This window comes from Tenrec ecaudatus, chromosome 8, assembly GCF_050624435.1.
Source record: "Tenrec ecaudatus isolate mTenEca1 chromosome 8, mTenEca1.hap1, whole genome shotgun sequence".
Taxonomy (NCBI): domain Eukaryota; kingdom Metazoa; phylum Chordata; class Mammalia; order Afrosoricida; family Tenrecidae; genus Tenrec; species Tenrec ecaudatus.
In genome coordinates, this window is record NC_134537.1 from 62,537,892 (window position 1) to 62,556,992 (window position 19,101).

Genomic DNA, 19,101 nt, shown 5'->3' on the forward strand with positions numbered 1-19,101 from the left:
TACCAAGGGCTCAAGTAGAAAGCAAATGTTTTAAAAATGATGCTGGCAACAAATGTACAAATGTGCTTGACACAATGGATCAATGTATGGATTGTGATAAGAGTTCCCAATAAAATGATTTAAAAAATTTTTAAATCATTTTATTGGGGACCAAATATATGAGGACCAAATGAGAGACCGTCTGCTAGTGGTTTTCAGTCAACATGTACATGAAAATCATCTCTAATGCTGTAAAAGCATGACATCGGCTTCACCTAGGACCAAATGCATTAAAGAGATGGTGATGTTGCTATTGTTCTTAATGGCACCATCATGTTGCTTCCAACCCATAGAAAACTTAAACAAGACTCAACACTACCCACTCATGCCCCCACCTTGTATTGTTCAAATGCCAGAGCCCATAGTTTCAGCCACTAAGTCAACTGACCTCATCGAGGAGCTTCCTGTTTTTCATTGGCCCTTCACGTTACCCAGCATAATGTCCTTCTCCAGGGAATGGTCTCTCCTGACAATATGTCTACACAAGGAGCACTCTGGCAGCATTTCTTCCATGACAGACAGGTTTGTCCTTTTAGCAGTCCAGACTTCTTTCAATATTTTCCTCCACACCATAATTCAAATGGAGATTCTTCATCGGTCTTTATTCAGTGTTCAACTTTCACATGAAGCAATGGAAAATACCATAGATTTTTTTCAGGCACATTTTAGTCCTCAAAGTAAAATCTTTGCTTTTCAATATTCTACAAGGTCTTGGGCAGCAGATTTACCTAAGATAATGAGCTATTTGATCTCCTGACTGCTGCTTCCATGAGCATTGATTGTGCAGCCAATCATGACAAAAATCCTTGATAAATTCAACCTTTTTTCCATGTATCATGATTGGTGCAGTTGTGAGGATTTTGCTCTTTACATTTAGATATTAATCCACATGAATGGCATTCTTTGATCATCAAAAATGTGAGTGCTTAAATTCTTCCTCACTTTCCCGCAAGGTTGTGTCACCTGCATAATATTGCAGTTTGTTAATAAGCCTTCCTCCAATCTTGATTCATCATTCTTCTTCATATACGCCAGCTTCTCTATTTGCTCAGCATACAGAATGAACAAGTATAATGAGAGAATCCAACCGTGAAGCACACCTTTCCTGATTTAAAACCATACAGTAGTCCCTTGTTCTGTTGGCACAACTGCCTCTTGATCCATGCACAAGTTCTACTAGAGCACAATAAAGTTTTCTTGAATTTCCTTTTTTTTCCCAAGGTTATCCATAGTTTATTACGGTCCACACAGTTAAATGCCTTTGGTATTCTCTGCTGTCAGTCAAAATCGACCTGACATCAACAAGTGTTACCTCTTGTTTCAAGTCCTCTTCTGAATCAGGCCTGACTTCTGGCAGTTCCCTGTCAATGTAATGCTGCAGTCATTGTTGGATGGTCTTCAGCAAAATTGTACTTGATTTTAATGTCAATTATATTGTTCTGTAGTTTGAACATTCTGTTCAGTCACCTTTCTTTGGAATGAACACAAATATGGATATCTCTTCCAATCAGTTGGCCAAGTAGCCAACTCCCAAATTTCCTGGCATAAACAAATAAGGGCTTCCAGTGCTTCATCAGCTTGTTGAAACATTTCAATTTGTGTAATTATCAAATATTAGAGCCTTGTTTTTGGCTAATGCCTTCAGTACCTCAAGCTTCTTCCTTCAGCACTATTGGTTCTTGGCTACATGCTGCTTCCTGAATGGTGAAATATAGACTAGTTTTTCTTGGTGCAGTGACTCTACATTCTTTGCATTTTCTCTTGATGCTTCCTACAGCATTTAGTATTTCACCCATAGAACCTTCCTATATTGCAATTCAAAGCTGAGTTATTATTCTTGAGTCCTTTCAGTTTCCAATAAGCTGAGCATGTTCTTACCTTTTGGTTTTCTAATATTTGGCTTTGTCATCTTGAGTTGCCCTTTGAAATTTTACATTCAACTCTTCGCACATTTCATTTATATTTGGCTTTGTCATCTTGAGCTGCCCTTTGAAATTTTATATTCAACTCTTTGACTTCATTTCTTCCATTTGCTTTAGCAAGTTTCAGAGTCTCTTCTGACATCCATTTTCATCTTTTTTTTCTTTTGCGTCTTTTTAATGGCCTTTTGCTTTCTTTATGAATGATATAGTGTTGATGTCCTCCCACAGCTCATGAAGTTTTTTTCTTTAGTGTTCGATGCCCCAAATCTGTTCTTGAGATGTTCTCGATGTTCAGGTGGGAAAGAATCAATATCATATTTTGGCTCACATAGATTTGTTTTAATTTTCTTCATCTTTATCCTGAACTTACATAAGATCTATTTCAGTCAGCTCCTGGCCTGGTTTTAGCTGCTGATATTGAGCTTCTCTATCTTAGCTTCCCACATAAATAGTCAATTCGATTTCTATGTCTTCCGGATGGGGATGTCCATATGCAAACTCGCCTTTTGTATTGTTTAAAAAATTATTTGCAGTGAACAAGTCACTAGTCTTGCAAAATTTGTCATGCGAACTACAGCTTTATTTCTATCACCAAGACCATACATATTTCCAACTATGACCCCTTCCTCTTTGTTTCTAACTTTTGCATTTCTAATCACCAATAATTATCAGTGCATTTTGATTGCATGTTGGATTCATTTCCAATTGAAGCTGGAGAAGTCTTCAATTTCTTCATCACTACCTTTGGTGATTGGTGCATAAATTTGTAATAATAGTTGTACTGATTGGATTTCCTTGAAGGTAGATAGATATAATCCTATCAGAGACCACACATTACTTTGAGACTGAATTTGCAATGTCCTTTTTGATAGTGAATACATAACCATTCCTCTTGATTGTATCATTGCCAGCATAGTAAATTACATGATTTTCTCATTCAAAATGGCGAATATCAGTCTTTATCAGCTCACTTATGCCTAGGATTTTGATCTTTGTGCATTCCAGTTGATTTTTTTATAACCTCCAATTTTCCTAGATTCATAATTTGAAAATTCCAAGTTCTAATCATAAGCAGATTTTTGAAGTCATGCTCTAGCAGCAAATGCAGATTCTGAGGCTCCTTTCCCACAGACTACCTCATGGTGGCTGTTCCACTCCAAGAAAGATGCTCCTCCTCAATCTCAATTTAAGTGTCCTCTGGCCTGGGGAGGTCACTATCTGTGACCATTCATTAGGACACAGTTGTGCTTCCATTCATTAGACTTTCAGTATCTGACAATGTGTTCAATGCTCTGTATAAAGTTTTCAATAGCTACGTCCTCCAAAATGGGCAGCCGATTTCTTCTTCATTGTCTGTCCTTAGTTTGGAGGCTTCACTGATATCTGTTCACTTTGCATGACGCTGCTAGCATTTGAAATAACAGTGACATAGATTCCAGCGTCACAGCAACACACAAGCCACCACAGCACAACATACTGACAGACAAGTGATGGAGACAAGAGATAGAGCCCAGGCATCTTAAAAAAAAAATGCCTGGCAATGAAAACACTTCCCTTCCCTTCCTGGTCCAAGTGTTTCTATTGAATTCTTGGTCCCACGTCACAGATACAAAGAATACACTTTCCTTTCTCACTCTCAGAATTGACCTTGTTTCCTACTTAACTAAGAAAATAGAAGCAATCAGAGGATTTTTTTTTTATTGAATGTCTTTATTAAACAAATGAGCGAATGGCAGCAATATCTTTCAGAGGGCTGGAGAATGAGGTAAAAGGTTAGAGTGTGAGTGTTTATTTCATGGTCTGGAGGTGGCTGAAGAACTGGTTCATAAGGCCCACTGACCAACAGGAGAGCCCTACTAACACAGGAAACAGCAAATTCTTTGCGTTATAAAAGAAGTCAGAAATGCTACAAATTATCTTAGGAGTACAACTGCATCATAAATTTTGAAACCTGACTTTCCTTGGCTAGATTTTCCCACTCACCGTTTGGAGCACAGTTGTGAAAGGAGTAGACTTGTAGGAGCACTATTTTTGAGAGAGGGAGCACACTTTGCTCTTTCCTAAATAATTCCATGCTTTTCTCCATTTTCCTTTTCTATGATGGATTATCTCAGATTTTTATTACATGTTTATCAAACCCCAATGTAGCTGAGGAAAAGAGTATAAGAACGTGGAGGATCAGAAAAGCAAGTTTTTAATCACCTTGGTGTTTAAGAAATCCTACTTTTTTAGTAGCAGGTATCCCAAATTACAACTCCCAAGGCTGGGAGTTTATTATCAACCCCTTCCTTTGTGCTGACTGGAACAGTGTCCTTGGAAGATTTGAACACTCCTGAGGTTGATTAAAATGGAGTGAAATCAGTCTTCCTACCGGCACATTTATCGGCATGCCTAATATCTGCACTTGAACGCACTGCCCATGTTCCTAAGTTCTCTTCTTGTCTGATTCCAATTCTCTTAGCCACAGAAGGTCATGGATCTAGCAACTGCCTCCTTTATCTTTTTCTCCCTCTCTTTGCGACCATTAGTTTAAAAAGCATGTTATGTTGCCACACTTATGGGCCCTTCCTTAAGCTTGTGGCCCTCTCTGGTTTCTACCCCAGTAATGTCTTCTTTACAACAAAATTCCTGAAAACAGCAGTCTATACCTGCCATCTCCAATTCTTCTCTTCCGATTATCTCTTGAAGCCACTCCAATCTAGCTTTTACCTCCTTGGAAATGGCACATCAAGACTGCAAATAGGGGCTCATCCTATTTGTCCTATCTGTAACACTTAAAAAAAATCATTCCCTTCTTATTTTCACCTGGCTCCATGAGGCACTCTTTCCAGTTTTCCTCCAAATAGGCTTCCTCTTGATTCGTCTGTTGACATCTTATTTTTCCAACCACTAAACAATCATTTTCCAAGTCTTTTCTCCATTCCCAAACACAGCCACACTCACTGCTTTGAATGTCATTGAGGCATAGAAATTTATCAAATCTGTCTTGAAGCTGGAATCCAGGCCCAAAATGTTGGATGTCCAACAGATACCAGAACACAGGATGTCCAACTACAAATTTGCGATCTCAGTGCCCTTCCTTTCCTAACTCATGTCTGTTCCTCTCAGTCTTCTCCAGTCTTTTAACTGCTAGGACCCCAAACCCTGATATTACCCTTGACTCTCCTTTGTCTTCCCACATACCCAATCTGATCCTGGATTGAAAATATATCTAGAAACTAATGGCTCTGCACATCCACTGTTGTTTTCACCTTGGCCCTGGACAACATTACCTTTCTTAAATTTAATTTCTACTAAGTTCCTATCAACCATTCTCCACAAATAACCAGAGTAACAAACATTTAATAGATCATGTCTGCTCTTCTGTTCAAAACTAATCAGTGGCTTCCTAGTTCACTTGAATAGAAGTGTCAAAAAAAAAGTCTTAAGAAGAGCCTATCAATGAATGTACAAATGTGCTTTACACAATTGAGGTATGTATGGTTTGTGATAAGAGTTGCATGAGCCCCAAATAAACTGATTCTTTTTTAAAAAGAGCCTATTAAAGCCCTATCTGGTTTAGTCTTTTCTAATTTCATGTCTTCCTTTCCCTTACATTTTATCTTCACTGGACTCCTATTGTTTTTCAAGCATGACAATCATGTTTCTACTTCAAGGCTTTCTTTCCTCAGAAACAATCTTTCTGCACCTTGCCTTAGTTTCTTCAGGAATATGCGAAAATTTCACCTTATCCATGAGGTCTTCCCTAACCATTCTATATAAAATAACATCTACAAGTATGTACCTTCATTCTCCTGAGTTCCCTTATCTTCTTTCTTCAATTCCCACTTAATAGTATCCACCATATTTTTTTTTCATTTTTTATCTCACCTTGCTTTCCTAAGAATATATTATACATGGAGAAAAGAGCTATAGCTGTAGCCCAGGTGGTGATGGAGCATGGTAGTAGGGCAGAAGGAAAGTCAAGGGAAATGGAGGAAGGAGCTGGGAGTCAAAGGGCATTTATGGAGGTCGAGACAAAGACATGTACATGCAAATATATGTATGAAGATGGAGAAATAGATCTATGTGTCCATATTTACAGGTTAAGTATTAAGGTGCCGGAAGGACCTTGGGCCTCTACTCAAACACTCCCTCAATGCATGAATACTTTCTTTTATTAAATTGGAACTCTATGATGCTCACTCTCCCGACACAACTGCTGAAGCCAAAGCGGGTAAACAAGTAAATGTGGTGAAGAAAGCTGATGGTGCCCGGCTATCAAAAGAGATAGTGACTGGGGTCTTAAAGGCTTGAAGATAAACAAACGGCCATCTAGCTCAGAAGCAACAAAGCCCACATGGAAGAACACACCAGCCTGTGTGATCAAGTGATCCCGAAGGGATCAGTTATCAGGCATCAAAGAACAAAAAATCATATCATTGGCTACACACCTCCATGATAGGATCGCTGAAGACAAATGGGTGCATAAGCAAATGTGGTGAAGAAAGCTGATGGTGCCCGGCTATCAAAAGCGATAGTGTCTAGGGCCTTAAAGGCTTGAAAGTGAACAAGCGGCTATCTAGCTCAGAAGCAAAAAAGCCCACATGGAAGAAGCACACCAGCCAGTGCGACCACGAGGTGCCAAAGGGACCAGGTATAAGGCATCATGCAAAAAAAAAAAAAGAGATATATATGTATATATATGTGTGTGTGTGTGTATATGTAAGTGTGTGTGTGTATATATATATATATATATATATATATACCATATTGAATGAAGGGGGAAGTATAGAATGGAGACCCAAGGCCCAAGTGTCAGCCACTGGAGATCCCCTCATAGAGGGGTCTAGGAGAGGAGATGGGTCAGTCAGGGTGCGAGGTAGCACTGATGAAGAACACAGCTTTCCCCCAGATCCTGGATGCTTCCTCCCCCAAACTACCATGATCTGAATCCTACCTTGCAGGGCTAGATAGGGCAGAGGTTGTACACTGGTACATATGGGAGCTGAAGGCACAGGGAATCCAGGGTGGATGATACCTTCAGGACCAAGGGTGTGAGGGGCGATGCTGGGAGAGTGGAGGGTGAGTGGGTTGGAAAGAGGGAACTGATTACAAGGATCCACATGTGACCTCCTCCGTGGGAGATGGACGGCAGAGAAGGGGGGGAAGGGAGACTCCGGATAGGGCAAGATATGACAAAGTAACAATGTATAAATTACCAAGGGCACATGAGGGAGGGGGGAGCAGGCAGGGAGGGGGAAAAAAAGAGGACCTGATGCAAAGGGCTTAAGTGGAGAGCAAATGCTTTGAGAATGATTGGGGCAGGGAATGTGCAGATGTGCTTTATACAATTGATGTATGTATATGTATGCATTGTGATAAGAGTTGTATGAGCCCCTAATAAAATGTAAATAAATAAATAAATTTTTTAAAAAGATATTGAAGACATTTTAAGTGTCCATGAACAGAACTGCTTAAATTTTGGTAAATTAGTTATCAAATATTTTCCATTTTATTTCCAGTTTCATGAAGAAAACCAGTATTTCACTACTGCTTTATTTTTAATTGCTTTAATCATTATGAAATCTAGCATCTACTTACCAGTTGATTGATTGGCTATTTACATTTATTTTTCTATCAATTGTTCATTTGCTCTGTGCTTTTCCTATAGGGTTGGATGAGTTATTCTGCTTTGAAATTCATATAAGTCCTTACATATAAGCCCATTGCTGTAACTCATGTTGCAAATAGAGCCAGGTCTTTTAATACTCAGTTTCGCATTTTTATGCCTTCCATATCCCAAGGTTAAAAAATATATTTTTAGAATTTTTCTAAAAAGGATTTGTTTTAGATTAAGATCTCTAAAGCACGTGGACTTTATTTAGTAATGTGGTGACATATGCAGCAGCTCTGACTTCATTTTCTTCCAAATGGGTATTCATTTATCCCATTAACACTTCTTCGTTGATTTTATTAAATTTCTCATCCAGTGTTAAGGCAAACAAAAATTATAGAAAATCACTCACCTGGCCTACTTCATCAAATGCCATGATCACCACAGCAGCTCCAAACTTTTTAATCTTTCGGGCCTTTTCCAAGAAGTCATCCTCTCCCTCCTTCAGGCTTATGCTGTTGACAATACACTTCCCTTGGCAACACTTTAGCCCGGCTTCGATCACAGAAAAATTGGAAGAGTCGATACAAATGGGTACCTGAGATCAGAAGAGGCAGAAAATCACTGGAGCCACATTGACTACAAATACCATTCCAGGGGCTCCTAAATAGTCTCTAGTTCTTCTTTGGGCACTCATTAACAACTAGTATTTTAACCAAGCAGTTAAAACCCAGCAGGTATTCTGTGGGGAAAAAGATGTAACTTCCCGCTCCCGTAAAAAGTTAGAGACTTGGAAACCCCATCGGATCATCTACTCTATGTTATAGAGCTATGAGTAGGAATTCAACTTGACAGCAATTTAGAGCCAAAAGTTAACAGGAGTCCAAATACTTGAAGTAATTTCCTCTTGCTGTGGCCCAGCCCTATAAATGCACTGGGAATTTATAGCTCAGAGATCATAGCTAGTCCTTAGAATTATCAACCAGGACAGTTAATTGGCTTCAGTACTAGTTTGCCTTATTCAGCTTCCTTAAATTCTGAGGTAAGTAGCAAATATGTTTCAGGTATTCCTGATTTGACTCCGGGATTAATGTTTAATGTCATGCCTTTGGGACAGCCCTCCAACCAAGTCATTGAAGTCAATCTTCTCTTTAGGAAGGAAAAACAGCTCCATCTTCAACAAATGCTGATAACTACAATTAAAGAACAAATCTGAAGTGTACTGGTAATAAAAGGTTCATTTTGAATATACTCTACTCAAGCCTCTGTTCCAGGAAAGGTGAAAGTTGGGGCTTAAAAGAGGGAAGAGATTGGCGCAAAGAAATGAAATGGCCACGGTGATCTACCAACAATGATTTAATTGGGTCGCTCAATAAATAATTCAGTGCCTCGCACATCTCAGGCCCCATGGTAGTATTGAGGACAACAACAAAGAGGTGCTTAGCTTCACTGATGAAAAAGTATCAACTATAGTGTAAACATTATAGGCAATGCTAGAGCACAACAGAGGTACAACCTGTCATGAGAACAAATTTCAGGGGCAACAAACCTGTCTGATACACCTAAAGCAAGCCAACTCCTTATAATGTCAATAGGGAATAACATGTTGCTATGATACTGAAAAGGTTTAAGGGGAACTTCCAGACCAAGATGCATGAGGAAGATGAATCTACTTCTAAAAATCAACCAAAGAAAACCTCTATGTAACACTATAGTTCAATCTGTAACTGATCATGGGGATGGCACAAGGCAAGGAAGTTGTGAACAGCATTGTATGAGTCAGGCTGGTTTGACTCTAAAAACAAAACCCAGTGTACAGAGCTGGGGGTGCAGAGGAAAGCTTTCCAGGACGAAAGCACTTCATCAGATGACTGAAGACTGAATAGCCAGCTCTGCTTTGACCTTCTAATCATTTAGGCATTCAGCCACACCCCATAACAGAGCAGAAGAAAGAAAAACAAAACTAGCGACAACACATTAATTTTGGAGTTTTTTAAAAATAGGGTTGCCAACATCATCATCAAATGCAATGGCAATTGTAGGCCAATACTTTTAAAAGTTTGTTGATGGTTCAGTGTGCCAGCCCTACTGATAAGAAATGGGAGCAAATGAAGGCGGAGGAAGAGAGAATGGAGCACATCCTGGCCCACCAAGCCTGGAGGACGATAACCCCACTCTGAACCGAGTGGACAATATGGCTGACCTCACTACAAAACACGCTGTCCCTAGATGGCCCAGGGCCCTAAGGGGAACAACACTGGAGACTCAGTGTCAGGACTGGCCCAAACGAACCCTGTGACGAGGCAAGCCACTAAATGTGTGCGGCAAAGCAACCGTGGGAGCAGAGCAGGAAGCCCCTGACAGAGTACAAAGAACAGACTCTGGAGCCAGAGTATGATCCCCCATAGGACCTAACTGAAGGACATGCCAAGAAAGAAAAAATCAGATCTTGATCTATATACAGGTTTTTCTTTCTTTTTAAATTTTTTTCTTTTAATTAATTTATTCTTCTATGGGTAATTGGTTTTCTTTTTTGTTGTCATTGTTGTGTTCTCATTCATCGCCTATCTTGCTATGACTTGATTTTTGGCGCATATTATTATCTCTACAGATCTATCTAGATAAAGACAGACTAGATGAACAGTATGGAGGAGAAAACGACAGGACCAATGGTTCTGGGGGGCATGGGAGAAGGGGAGGCGGGGGTAAGGAGGTGGCACTGACCAACCCAGGGACAGGGGAGCAACAAGTGATCCAAAATCAGTGGCAACGAGGGTGTGAGAGGCCTGGTAGGGATTCAGCAAGGGCAAGGTAACCGAGAGAAATTACTGAAACCCAAATGAAGGCTGAGCATGATAGTGGGACAAGAGGAAAGTAAAAGGAAATAGAGGAAAAAATAGGTGATAAAGGGTATTTATAGAGGTCTACAACACTGGAATGTACATATGTAAATATATTTATGTGAGTGTAGGGAAACAGATTTATGTGCATATATTTAGAGGTTTAGTATTAATAGCAGCAGATGGACATTGGGCTTCCACTCAAGCACTTACTCAATGCAAGACCACGTTGTTCTATTAAATTGGCATTCCAGGATGCACACCTTCCCGACACGATTGCTGAAGAAAAATGTGTGCATAAGCAAATGTGGTGAAGAAAGCTGATGGTGCCCGGCTATCAAAAGATATAGCATCTGGGGTCTTAAAGGCTTGAAGGTAAACAAGCAGCCATCTAGCTAAGAAGCATCAAAGCCCACATGGAAGAAGCACACCAGCTTGTCTGACCACAAGGTGCAGAAGGGACCAGTTGTCACACATCAAAGAACTAAAATTCATATCAGTGGGTGCCCACCTCCCTGATACGATCACTGAAGATAAACGTGTGCATAAACAAATGTGGTGAACAAAGCTGATGGTGCCCGTCTATCAAAAGACATAGCATCTGGGGTCTCAAAGGCTTGAAGATAAACAAGTGGCCATCTAGTTCAGAGGCAACAAAGGCAACATGGAAGAAGCACACCAGCCTGTGTGACCACGAGCTGTCGAGGGGATCAGATATCAAGGAACAAAAAATCACATCATTGAAAATGTGGGTGAGTGCAGAATGGAGACTCAAAGCCCATTGGTAGCCAACCAGACACCCCTTAATGAAGGGTTGTTGGGAGATGAGCCAGTTAGGGTACAGGGTAGCACAGATGAAACATAACTTTCCTCTAATTCTAAAATGCTTCCTCCCCCCACTATCATGATCCCAATTCTACCTTACAAATCTGGCTAGATCAGAGGATGTACATTGGTACAGATAGCAACTGGAAACACAGGGAATCCAGGGCAGATGACTCCTTTAGGACCAATGATGAGAGTGGTGATGCCTGGAGGGTAGAGAGAATGTGGGCTAGAAACGGGGAAACCGATTACAAGAATCTACGTATAGCCTCCTCCCTGGGGGATGGACAGAATAGAAGAGGGTGAGGGGAGACGTGGGACAGTGTAACATATGACAATAACAATTTATGAATTATGAAGGGTTCATGAGGGAAGGGACGTGAGGAGGGATGGGGAAATATGGGCAGCCGATATTAAGGGCTCAAGTAGAAGGCAAATGTTTTGAGAATGATGCTTGCAACAAATGTACTTATGTTCTTGACACAATGGATGTATGTATGGATTGCAATAAGAATTGTACGAGCCCCCAGGAAAATGATTTAATAAAAAGATCACATAAGATGGGGTACCCACCCCCAAAAGGGACTTTTCCTCCCCAAAGTTATGTATTTAAATTTTTAAAAACAACCTTATCTCCATCAAAGTACTCTCCATTACACTTAATAAATTGGTCAAATATGCAATTCCATTCTTGGAAACATTAAGTCACATGGGGCAAGGTCAGGTGAGTAAGGTGTGTGAGGCAAGAGAAACATGCTGGTATTTTTTTTTTTTTTTTGCCAAAAACTGGTACTCTGAGATGGCTGCGTGAGCAGGTGCACTGTTGTGGTGGCAAAACCAGTCTCCCGTCTCCCACAAATCTGGCCTTTTTGTCACATACTGCTATGCTATCTTTTCACAAGCTCTAAACAGAAAGCTGGATTAACAGTGTGACCTGGTGGAATGAACTGCCAATGCACTAACTGTCGACATTTTTGTCTATTCAGGAAGTTGACAGACATCCATAATGAGGTTTTTCATCAAACATTTCACCTTTTTTGAAATAAGACAACCACTTGAGTTTGACCCGTAGCACTGTCCTTGTAAGTTGGGTTCAACATCACAATAGTTTCTGCGGCATTCTTCCCAAGCAGGAAACAAAATTTCACAGCCACAAGCTGTTCTCTTAAATTGGCTATCACAAAAACGGTTAAGTGAAACAGTTTTTACCAAAAACAAAAGAAAACAAACACCTTACTGTGACCTCAGTGAACCTTCCCAGGCAAAGCCACTGGGTGTGCTAACTCAGAGCAAGTTGCTGGATGGTCACCTAGTGGAAAAAAAGGTGTACAATAGCTCTCCCCAGCAGGCTCTTTTCCATTTTTTTTTTTTGGCAGGGGACAGAGGGGGCTACCCCTCAGATGTATATAAACTGGTCAAAATATGGCCTCCTACTAAATTTATTAGGAAGCTAAACTCAAGATGGATAAGGTAAAAAAAAATCTGAGCAACGAGAGCACTATGTCTTCAATTATATAGGGTTCTAATTTATCTTTACAATTCAGAGTTTACCTTTTGCCATTTATCTTTACAATTCAAAGTAAGCAATGATTATTCCCATTTTAGAGATGAGGAAGGAAGCAGGGTCAATAGCTAATTAGCTTGCTTGAGACACTAGCCCATGACTTCCAGTTCCCAGCTAACCCTCTTCTCACTATGACAACTAAAATAAGCATTGTAAAAGCCCCCTAATAAAATGATTAAAAAGAAATAAGAGAACTAAGTTTCACCTCTGATTTTGCCTGACTCCAACCAAGTCACTTATTAGCATCTTAACTTCTCAAAATATTTACTTTTCAAAGAAGCAATGAGATTTTTTTAATATGCTTTAAAACACAACTGAAGAATGGGTTAATATAACTTGGTATTAATCTTTTGTAACTCAAGCAACTGCTGAAGTCTAATTTAAACAAAATATAAAAACCACCTGCTAACTTTACCTGAAAAATGCAATTCTTAAAACTCTAGGAAGCATCGTTTAAAAAAAGAAAGCAAAGTTTCTCATCACACGTTAGCAGAGAAATGAAGTAAAATTTTTACAAACGCTGGATTCATATAAAAATGTAAAAAGAATTAACAGTAATATAGAAAAGCCTGGAGAACTACCATGGGATGAGGGATAAGGGAACTTGGAATCAGCCAGTGAAAACACCAGAGATCAAAACAACTTTATCCACAACCACTAATGAAGATGATGGAGGATCACGCAGGGTTTAGCTCATGGGCTCAACATGGACTGGAGGTGACACAAAGGCAGCTAAAAACATACAATATTCATTATTTAAGAAACAAACTTAAAAGTTGACATAACTTAACTTTGTGTTATATTTTTATTTTACTGATAAGCCTACACCAGTTTGCTTTCCTTCAATAAGGAGAATTAACTGATTTCCCCTATATGACAGAAATGAAACCAATAATATGGTAGGTATACCATATACACTCCAGAGATTAAAAAAAAAAATTCTTAGTGACCTCACACATCAAAGGATGCTCAGTTAATTCATGTGGCCAATTACAAAAACCCTGGAATCAGCTAAGGTTGAATTGTAACCTTCATAACTTACAGTAGTAAAACAGTTGTCATTCATAATTATGATTCATAGTGGTCCTGTGTGTTTCAGCTTCAAACTGCATGCTATCGGGTTTCCAATGGTTGTGCTTTTTCACTGTTTCAGAAGTAAACACCAACCCTTTCTTTAAGGATCCTCTGAGTGGGTTCAGACTGCTTTCCTTTCAGTTATAGCCAAAACATAATTTATATCACCCAGGGAATCCTTATATCAAAAAGGCTACCATTAATGAAGAAACCTAACAATTAGAAACCAATGTGGGAATAACAGAAAACCAGTTTAAGAGTTAACAGAACCAATAGAGCAACTGAAAAACTTAAATGAGTGCCACAGCAAGACATAAATCTCTTGGATGGATATGAACTTCATACAACCTTGGCAATGTCTGGCTCAGAAGCAATGAAGTTGCAAAATTTGGTCATTGCACTTGGGCCATCTAGCATGCCATCATCCATGTTGATATCCAGCACCTGGGCTCCCATTTCCACCTGCAGCTTCGCAACACTCAGTGCTTCCTGAGAGAGAAGTATCAGAGAAAGAAACATTAGGATGCTGTGACTATTAAAAGCAATCCCTTTGTTGTCCCCAGATGTCCTTAGAAATTGTCTGACTAGTCAAACTAAAATCTTAATAAAGCATTATTATTTACATATTTTTAAATTAGAAATCTATATTTTATAACACTAGAGCAGTGGTTCTCAACCTTCCTAATGCCGTGGCCCTTTCATACAGTTCCTCATGTTGTGGTGACCCCCCCCCCCCCCAGCATAACATTATTGTCGTTGCTACTTCCTGACTGTCATTTTGCTGTTACTAACTAGGCGACCCCAGTGACAGGGTCGCTCGCCCTCCAAAGGGATCATGACCCCCTACTTGAGCCCTAGAGCCTTTTGGTTCTTTTCTTATTCGTCAGCTCTTGCACATAGAGAACCCCTGAATTGACACGGTTCCTTTCCCATTGCCTTCACTTCCCTGGTTCTCTATATACCAAAGAAGCATGCTACAATAAGTAACTGACTCTGGAGCTTCTGTCCTCCTATCCGATTACACAAAGTAACCTTTCTTAAACATCTTGTCTCTGCCATCATTCCACTACCTAAAATTCATTGAAGTTGTGTTTTCTGACCACAAAGAATCCAAACTCCTTAACATGGTTCGCTGATCAAGGTGTTTATTGTGGGTGACTTTTTAATCCCTGGTGCCTCTGTGTCTTTGCAGACAAAAGCATTGCAAAATGACTGTTATTTGTGACCTTGCAGCTAAAAACATTGAGAGATAACTCAGTTATTTACAACCTCTTTTGAATCTTGCAGATCCATGTGATTGTCTTAGAACATAGTGCTTTTATTATTCAAATGTTAAAGTGTGACTAGTTAAGTAACATTTGCATAGATAAGAGTTTGGAATGTTTTTTAATTTCTTTGATTTTTGTAACGATCCCATGTAAGACTAGTATAAAAACCCAGCTTCAAATATACTGTCTTCTTGTGCAGCTGTATGTCCCATTCTTCCCGTGATTAATTTCTGTACTGCCCCTCCCAGTTTCACTTCTGTGCCACTGCTTATATTGTCTCCTTTGCTTGGAATATGTTCCCTTTCCCTTTCCTAGTCTCCTCCAACCTAATCCAATAGATGTCTGTTCCTTTAAGATAATTAGGCCAAATCATAAGAATACAAGACATCTAGCCATACCTGATACCAATAATACCCATACCCTAACTTTAACCTCAACCCTACCCAGCCTTCCTAAAAGAGACCACAAGGTAGTAAAAAAAACATACAACCCGACACTGTCCCCAACTTCTCAAAAGACCTGCTCCACACAATCCTGATTTCCCCCAAACTGTTCATTTACTGGTATGGTGGTTGCTGTGTATTCTTTCATGCCTATACCTTCCCTCTACAAGCTCATGTACTATTTACATTCAGGACTCCCCATTAACCAAGACTCCCAAATCTGCTGCTCTACATAAGGAGGACAAAAATATATATAATTATTTTATTTTTTGCTTTCAATTCACATTTTTTGGTTTTCTGGTCCCTCAACCCATTAACAATCTACAAGTTAGCACCCACACTAGAGATAAAGAACTTCAACATGGCTTACAGCACCAGTAAGCATACACAGCAGGTCTTTTGCTTATTATTGTATTTTTCTATTTTTATTTTAATACTTTTGTCTTTTGTACCTTCATTCTTTAATTTTCATAACTAACTTTTACTTCAGTTATTTTTTACTTACTTTTTCTTTTTTCTCTGTCTCTTCTCTTATTATCAATGCTTCTCTTTTCTTCTCATCCTCATGAAACCCCAAACTGACATTACCTTACTTTTTCTTCCACTTTTCCCCCTCAATTATTAACAATTCCTCCATGATGACCTAATTTTCTTTGTTTTAATCTACCAATTAACACTGCCAAATACCTCTACCCAGGGAAAAATTCAAGAACTCCTATAAGACAACTTTTCTCAATGTGTAAAGGGTGAAAAGGTAATTATTCAGGAAGCCCAAAGAACCACAATTAGAAGAGATCCAAAAAATAAAAGCCCGACAGCATATTGTAGTTAACATGTCCAACATCAATGACAAGGAAAACATTCTAAGAGCAGCCAAAAAAAAAAAAAAAGTACATACAAAGGGTCAGCAATTAGAATAACCTTGGATTTCCAGACAAAAACCATAAAGACAATGGAGTGATTGATGTATACAGAATCCTAAAGGAAAAAAACCTTCCAAGGGAGACTCTTGTAGTCAGCAAAAAAAAAATCATTCAAAGATGAAGTAGAAACAAAAGAATTCCAAGACCAGGAGAAAATAAAGGAATTTACAAAAACAAGACCCTCACTACAAAAATAAAGAAATGAATGAATGAAGTACTATGGCCAAACAAATCAACAACACACAAATTTAAAACCAGTAAAGCACAATACCTTACAAAAACAAATACACAAAGAGAAACATCCAAAGAAAATATGTAATACAGGAAGAACAACAACAAAAAATTACACAAGGTACATATATACCCAATTCACGTGTACCTCCCTCCTCCCCAAGGAGGGAAAATGACAGTAACAAACACCATCAGAAATCAAACAGAATATTAATGGACTAAATTTTCCACTAGAGACAGAGTAGGAGAATGGATCAAAAAACAAAATCCATCAATAGGCTGCCTATAGGAAACACACCTCACAAAGACATGAACACACTAAAAGTCAGAGGCGAGACAAAACCATGCCCAGCAAACAACAAACAAAAGACAGCAGGAGTAAGAGCAGTAATCTCTGAGGAAATAGGCTTCAAGGCAAATAATGTAATTAAGAGACAACAGAGGACACTATATATTGATCAAGGAAACAATAGCCCAAGAAGACATACTATAATAAACATATGAACTCAATGATAGACCTTTGAAATATATCAATCAAATCCTCAAAGAAATGAAAAAAGATATAGGTCCCTCAACATTAACAGGAGACTTCAATAAAAGACAGATGATCAAGGGAAAAGTCTCAATAAAGACCCAAAAGCTGAATAATAGAATCAACAAATTGACTTCACAGACACATATCACAACACTCTATCCAACAAAAAAATAGTATTATGTTTTTCTCCAAAGAACATAATACTTTCTCAAAAAATGAACACATACTAGGCCACATAGCAAGTCTCAACAAATTAAAAAATATTGAGATTCAAGGTTCTATCTTCTCAGACCACAATGCTATAAAACTAGTAATCAACACTACAAAAAATGATGAACACATGGACGCTGAATAATGTAATATTTTAGAACAAGGACAACAACATAAACCCTGAAATAAAAGGCAGTAAATCAAAAGGATCACTGCATGAATAGCCATATATAAAACAAAAACAACAATGGAAAGAGGGCTGGTTCTTTGAAATAATTAATAAAATAGACTACTGGCAAACTTAACAAAAACAGAAGAAAGAAGCAAATATAGAGAATAAGAGATGAAAAGGGTGACATTACAACAGATCTCAATAAAAAAACACACTATTTTGAAAAGTTATATAAAAAATATTTGACAACCTTTAAGAAATGGACAGATAGCTGAAAAAACATCATCTACTCAAATTAATGCAGGAAGCTATTGAAAATATCAACAGTTATAACAAAAGAAATAATTCAAGTCGACAAGGTGTCAAAGGTATCAGATATCAGGCATCATCAGAATAAAAAATCTGATCATTGTAAATGAGGGGGATTGCAAAGTGGCGACCCAAAGCCCATCTGTAAGTAATAGGTCATCTGCTTATGCTAGGGACTCTGAGAGGAGACAAGTCAGTCAGGGTGCAGTGTAGCAACAATGAAACATATAACTTTCCTCTAGCTCCTAAATGATTCCTCGCTACCCACTATCATGATTCCAATTCTACCTTACAAACATGGATAGACCAGAGAATGTATACTGGTGCAGATAGGAACTGGAAACACAGCGAATTCAGGACAGATGAACTCCTCAGGACCAGTGGTGAGAGTGGTGATATCTGGAGGGTGCAAAGGAAGTGGGATGAAAAGGGGGAACCAATTACAGGGATCCACGTATAACCTCCTCCCTGGGGATGTATAACAGAAAAGTGGGTTAAGGGAGACATCCGATAGTGTAAGATATGACAAAATAATAATTTATAAATAATCTAGGGTTCATGAGGGAGGGGGGAGTAGGGAGGGAAGGAAAAATGAGGAGCTGATACCAGGGGCTTAGGTGGAGAGCAAATGTTTTGAGAAAGATGAGGTCAAAGAATGTAAAAATATGCTTTACACAATTGATGTATGTATGGATTATGATGAGTTGTATGAGCCCCTAATAAAATGATTAAAAAAAGGAAAAGAAACTTCCAACCAAGAAAAGGTCAGGACCAGATGAATTCACAGGGAACAGCTACCAAGTATTCAGAAAAGATCTGACACCATTACTACACAAAGTATTCCAGAGCATAAAAAGACAACTGTCAAAGTCATTCTATAAAGTTAGCATTAACACTGACACCCAAGCCAGGCAAAGATCTCACAAATATAAGGATGGAGGGATGGTTAAATATTTGAGAAAAATCCTCCACATAAACAACAAAAGAATAAAAACATGATCATATTAGTAGATGTAGTAAAGGTATTTGACAATATTCAGCACTCATTATTGATCAAAATACTTGGAAAAGAGGAATAGAAAACACATTTCTCAGCCTAATAAAAGCAACACACACACACAACCAACAGCCAGCATCAAACTCCATGGGA

General features: G+C 38.8%; 1 protein-coding gene across 4 annotated transcripts in view; it reads right to left on the reverse strand.

Moving 5' to 3' along the window:
- MTR (5-methyltetrahydrofolate-homocysteine methyltransferase) overlaps positions 1-19,101 on the reverse strand; it is a 190,293-nt gene that overhangs the window by 106,327 nt on the left and 64,865 nt on the right. For all 4 annotated transcript variants that reach the window (XM_075556395.1, XM_075556396.1, XM_075556397.1 and 1 more), the window contains exons 14-15: positions 14,209-14,349; positions 7,970-8,155 (exon numbers count right to left, since the gene is read on the reverse strand). In XM_075556395.1, the coding sequence (XP_075412510.1) occupies positions 7,970-8,155; positions 14,209-14,349 (327 nt within the window). The remainder of the gene's footprint in view (positions 1-7,969; positions 8,156-14,208; positions 14,350-19,101) is intronic.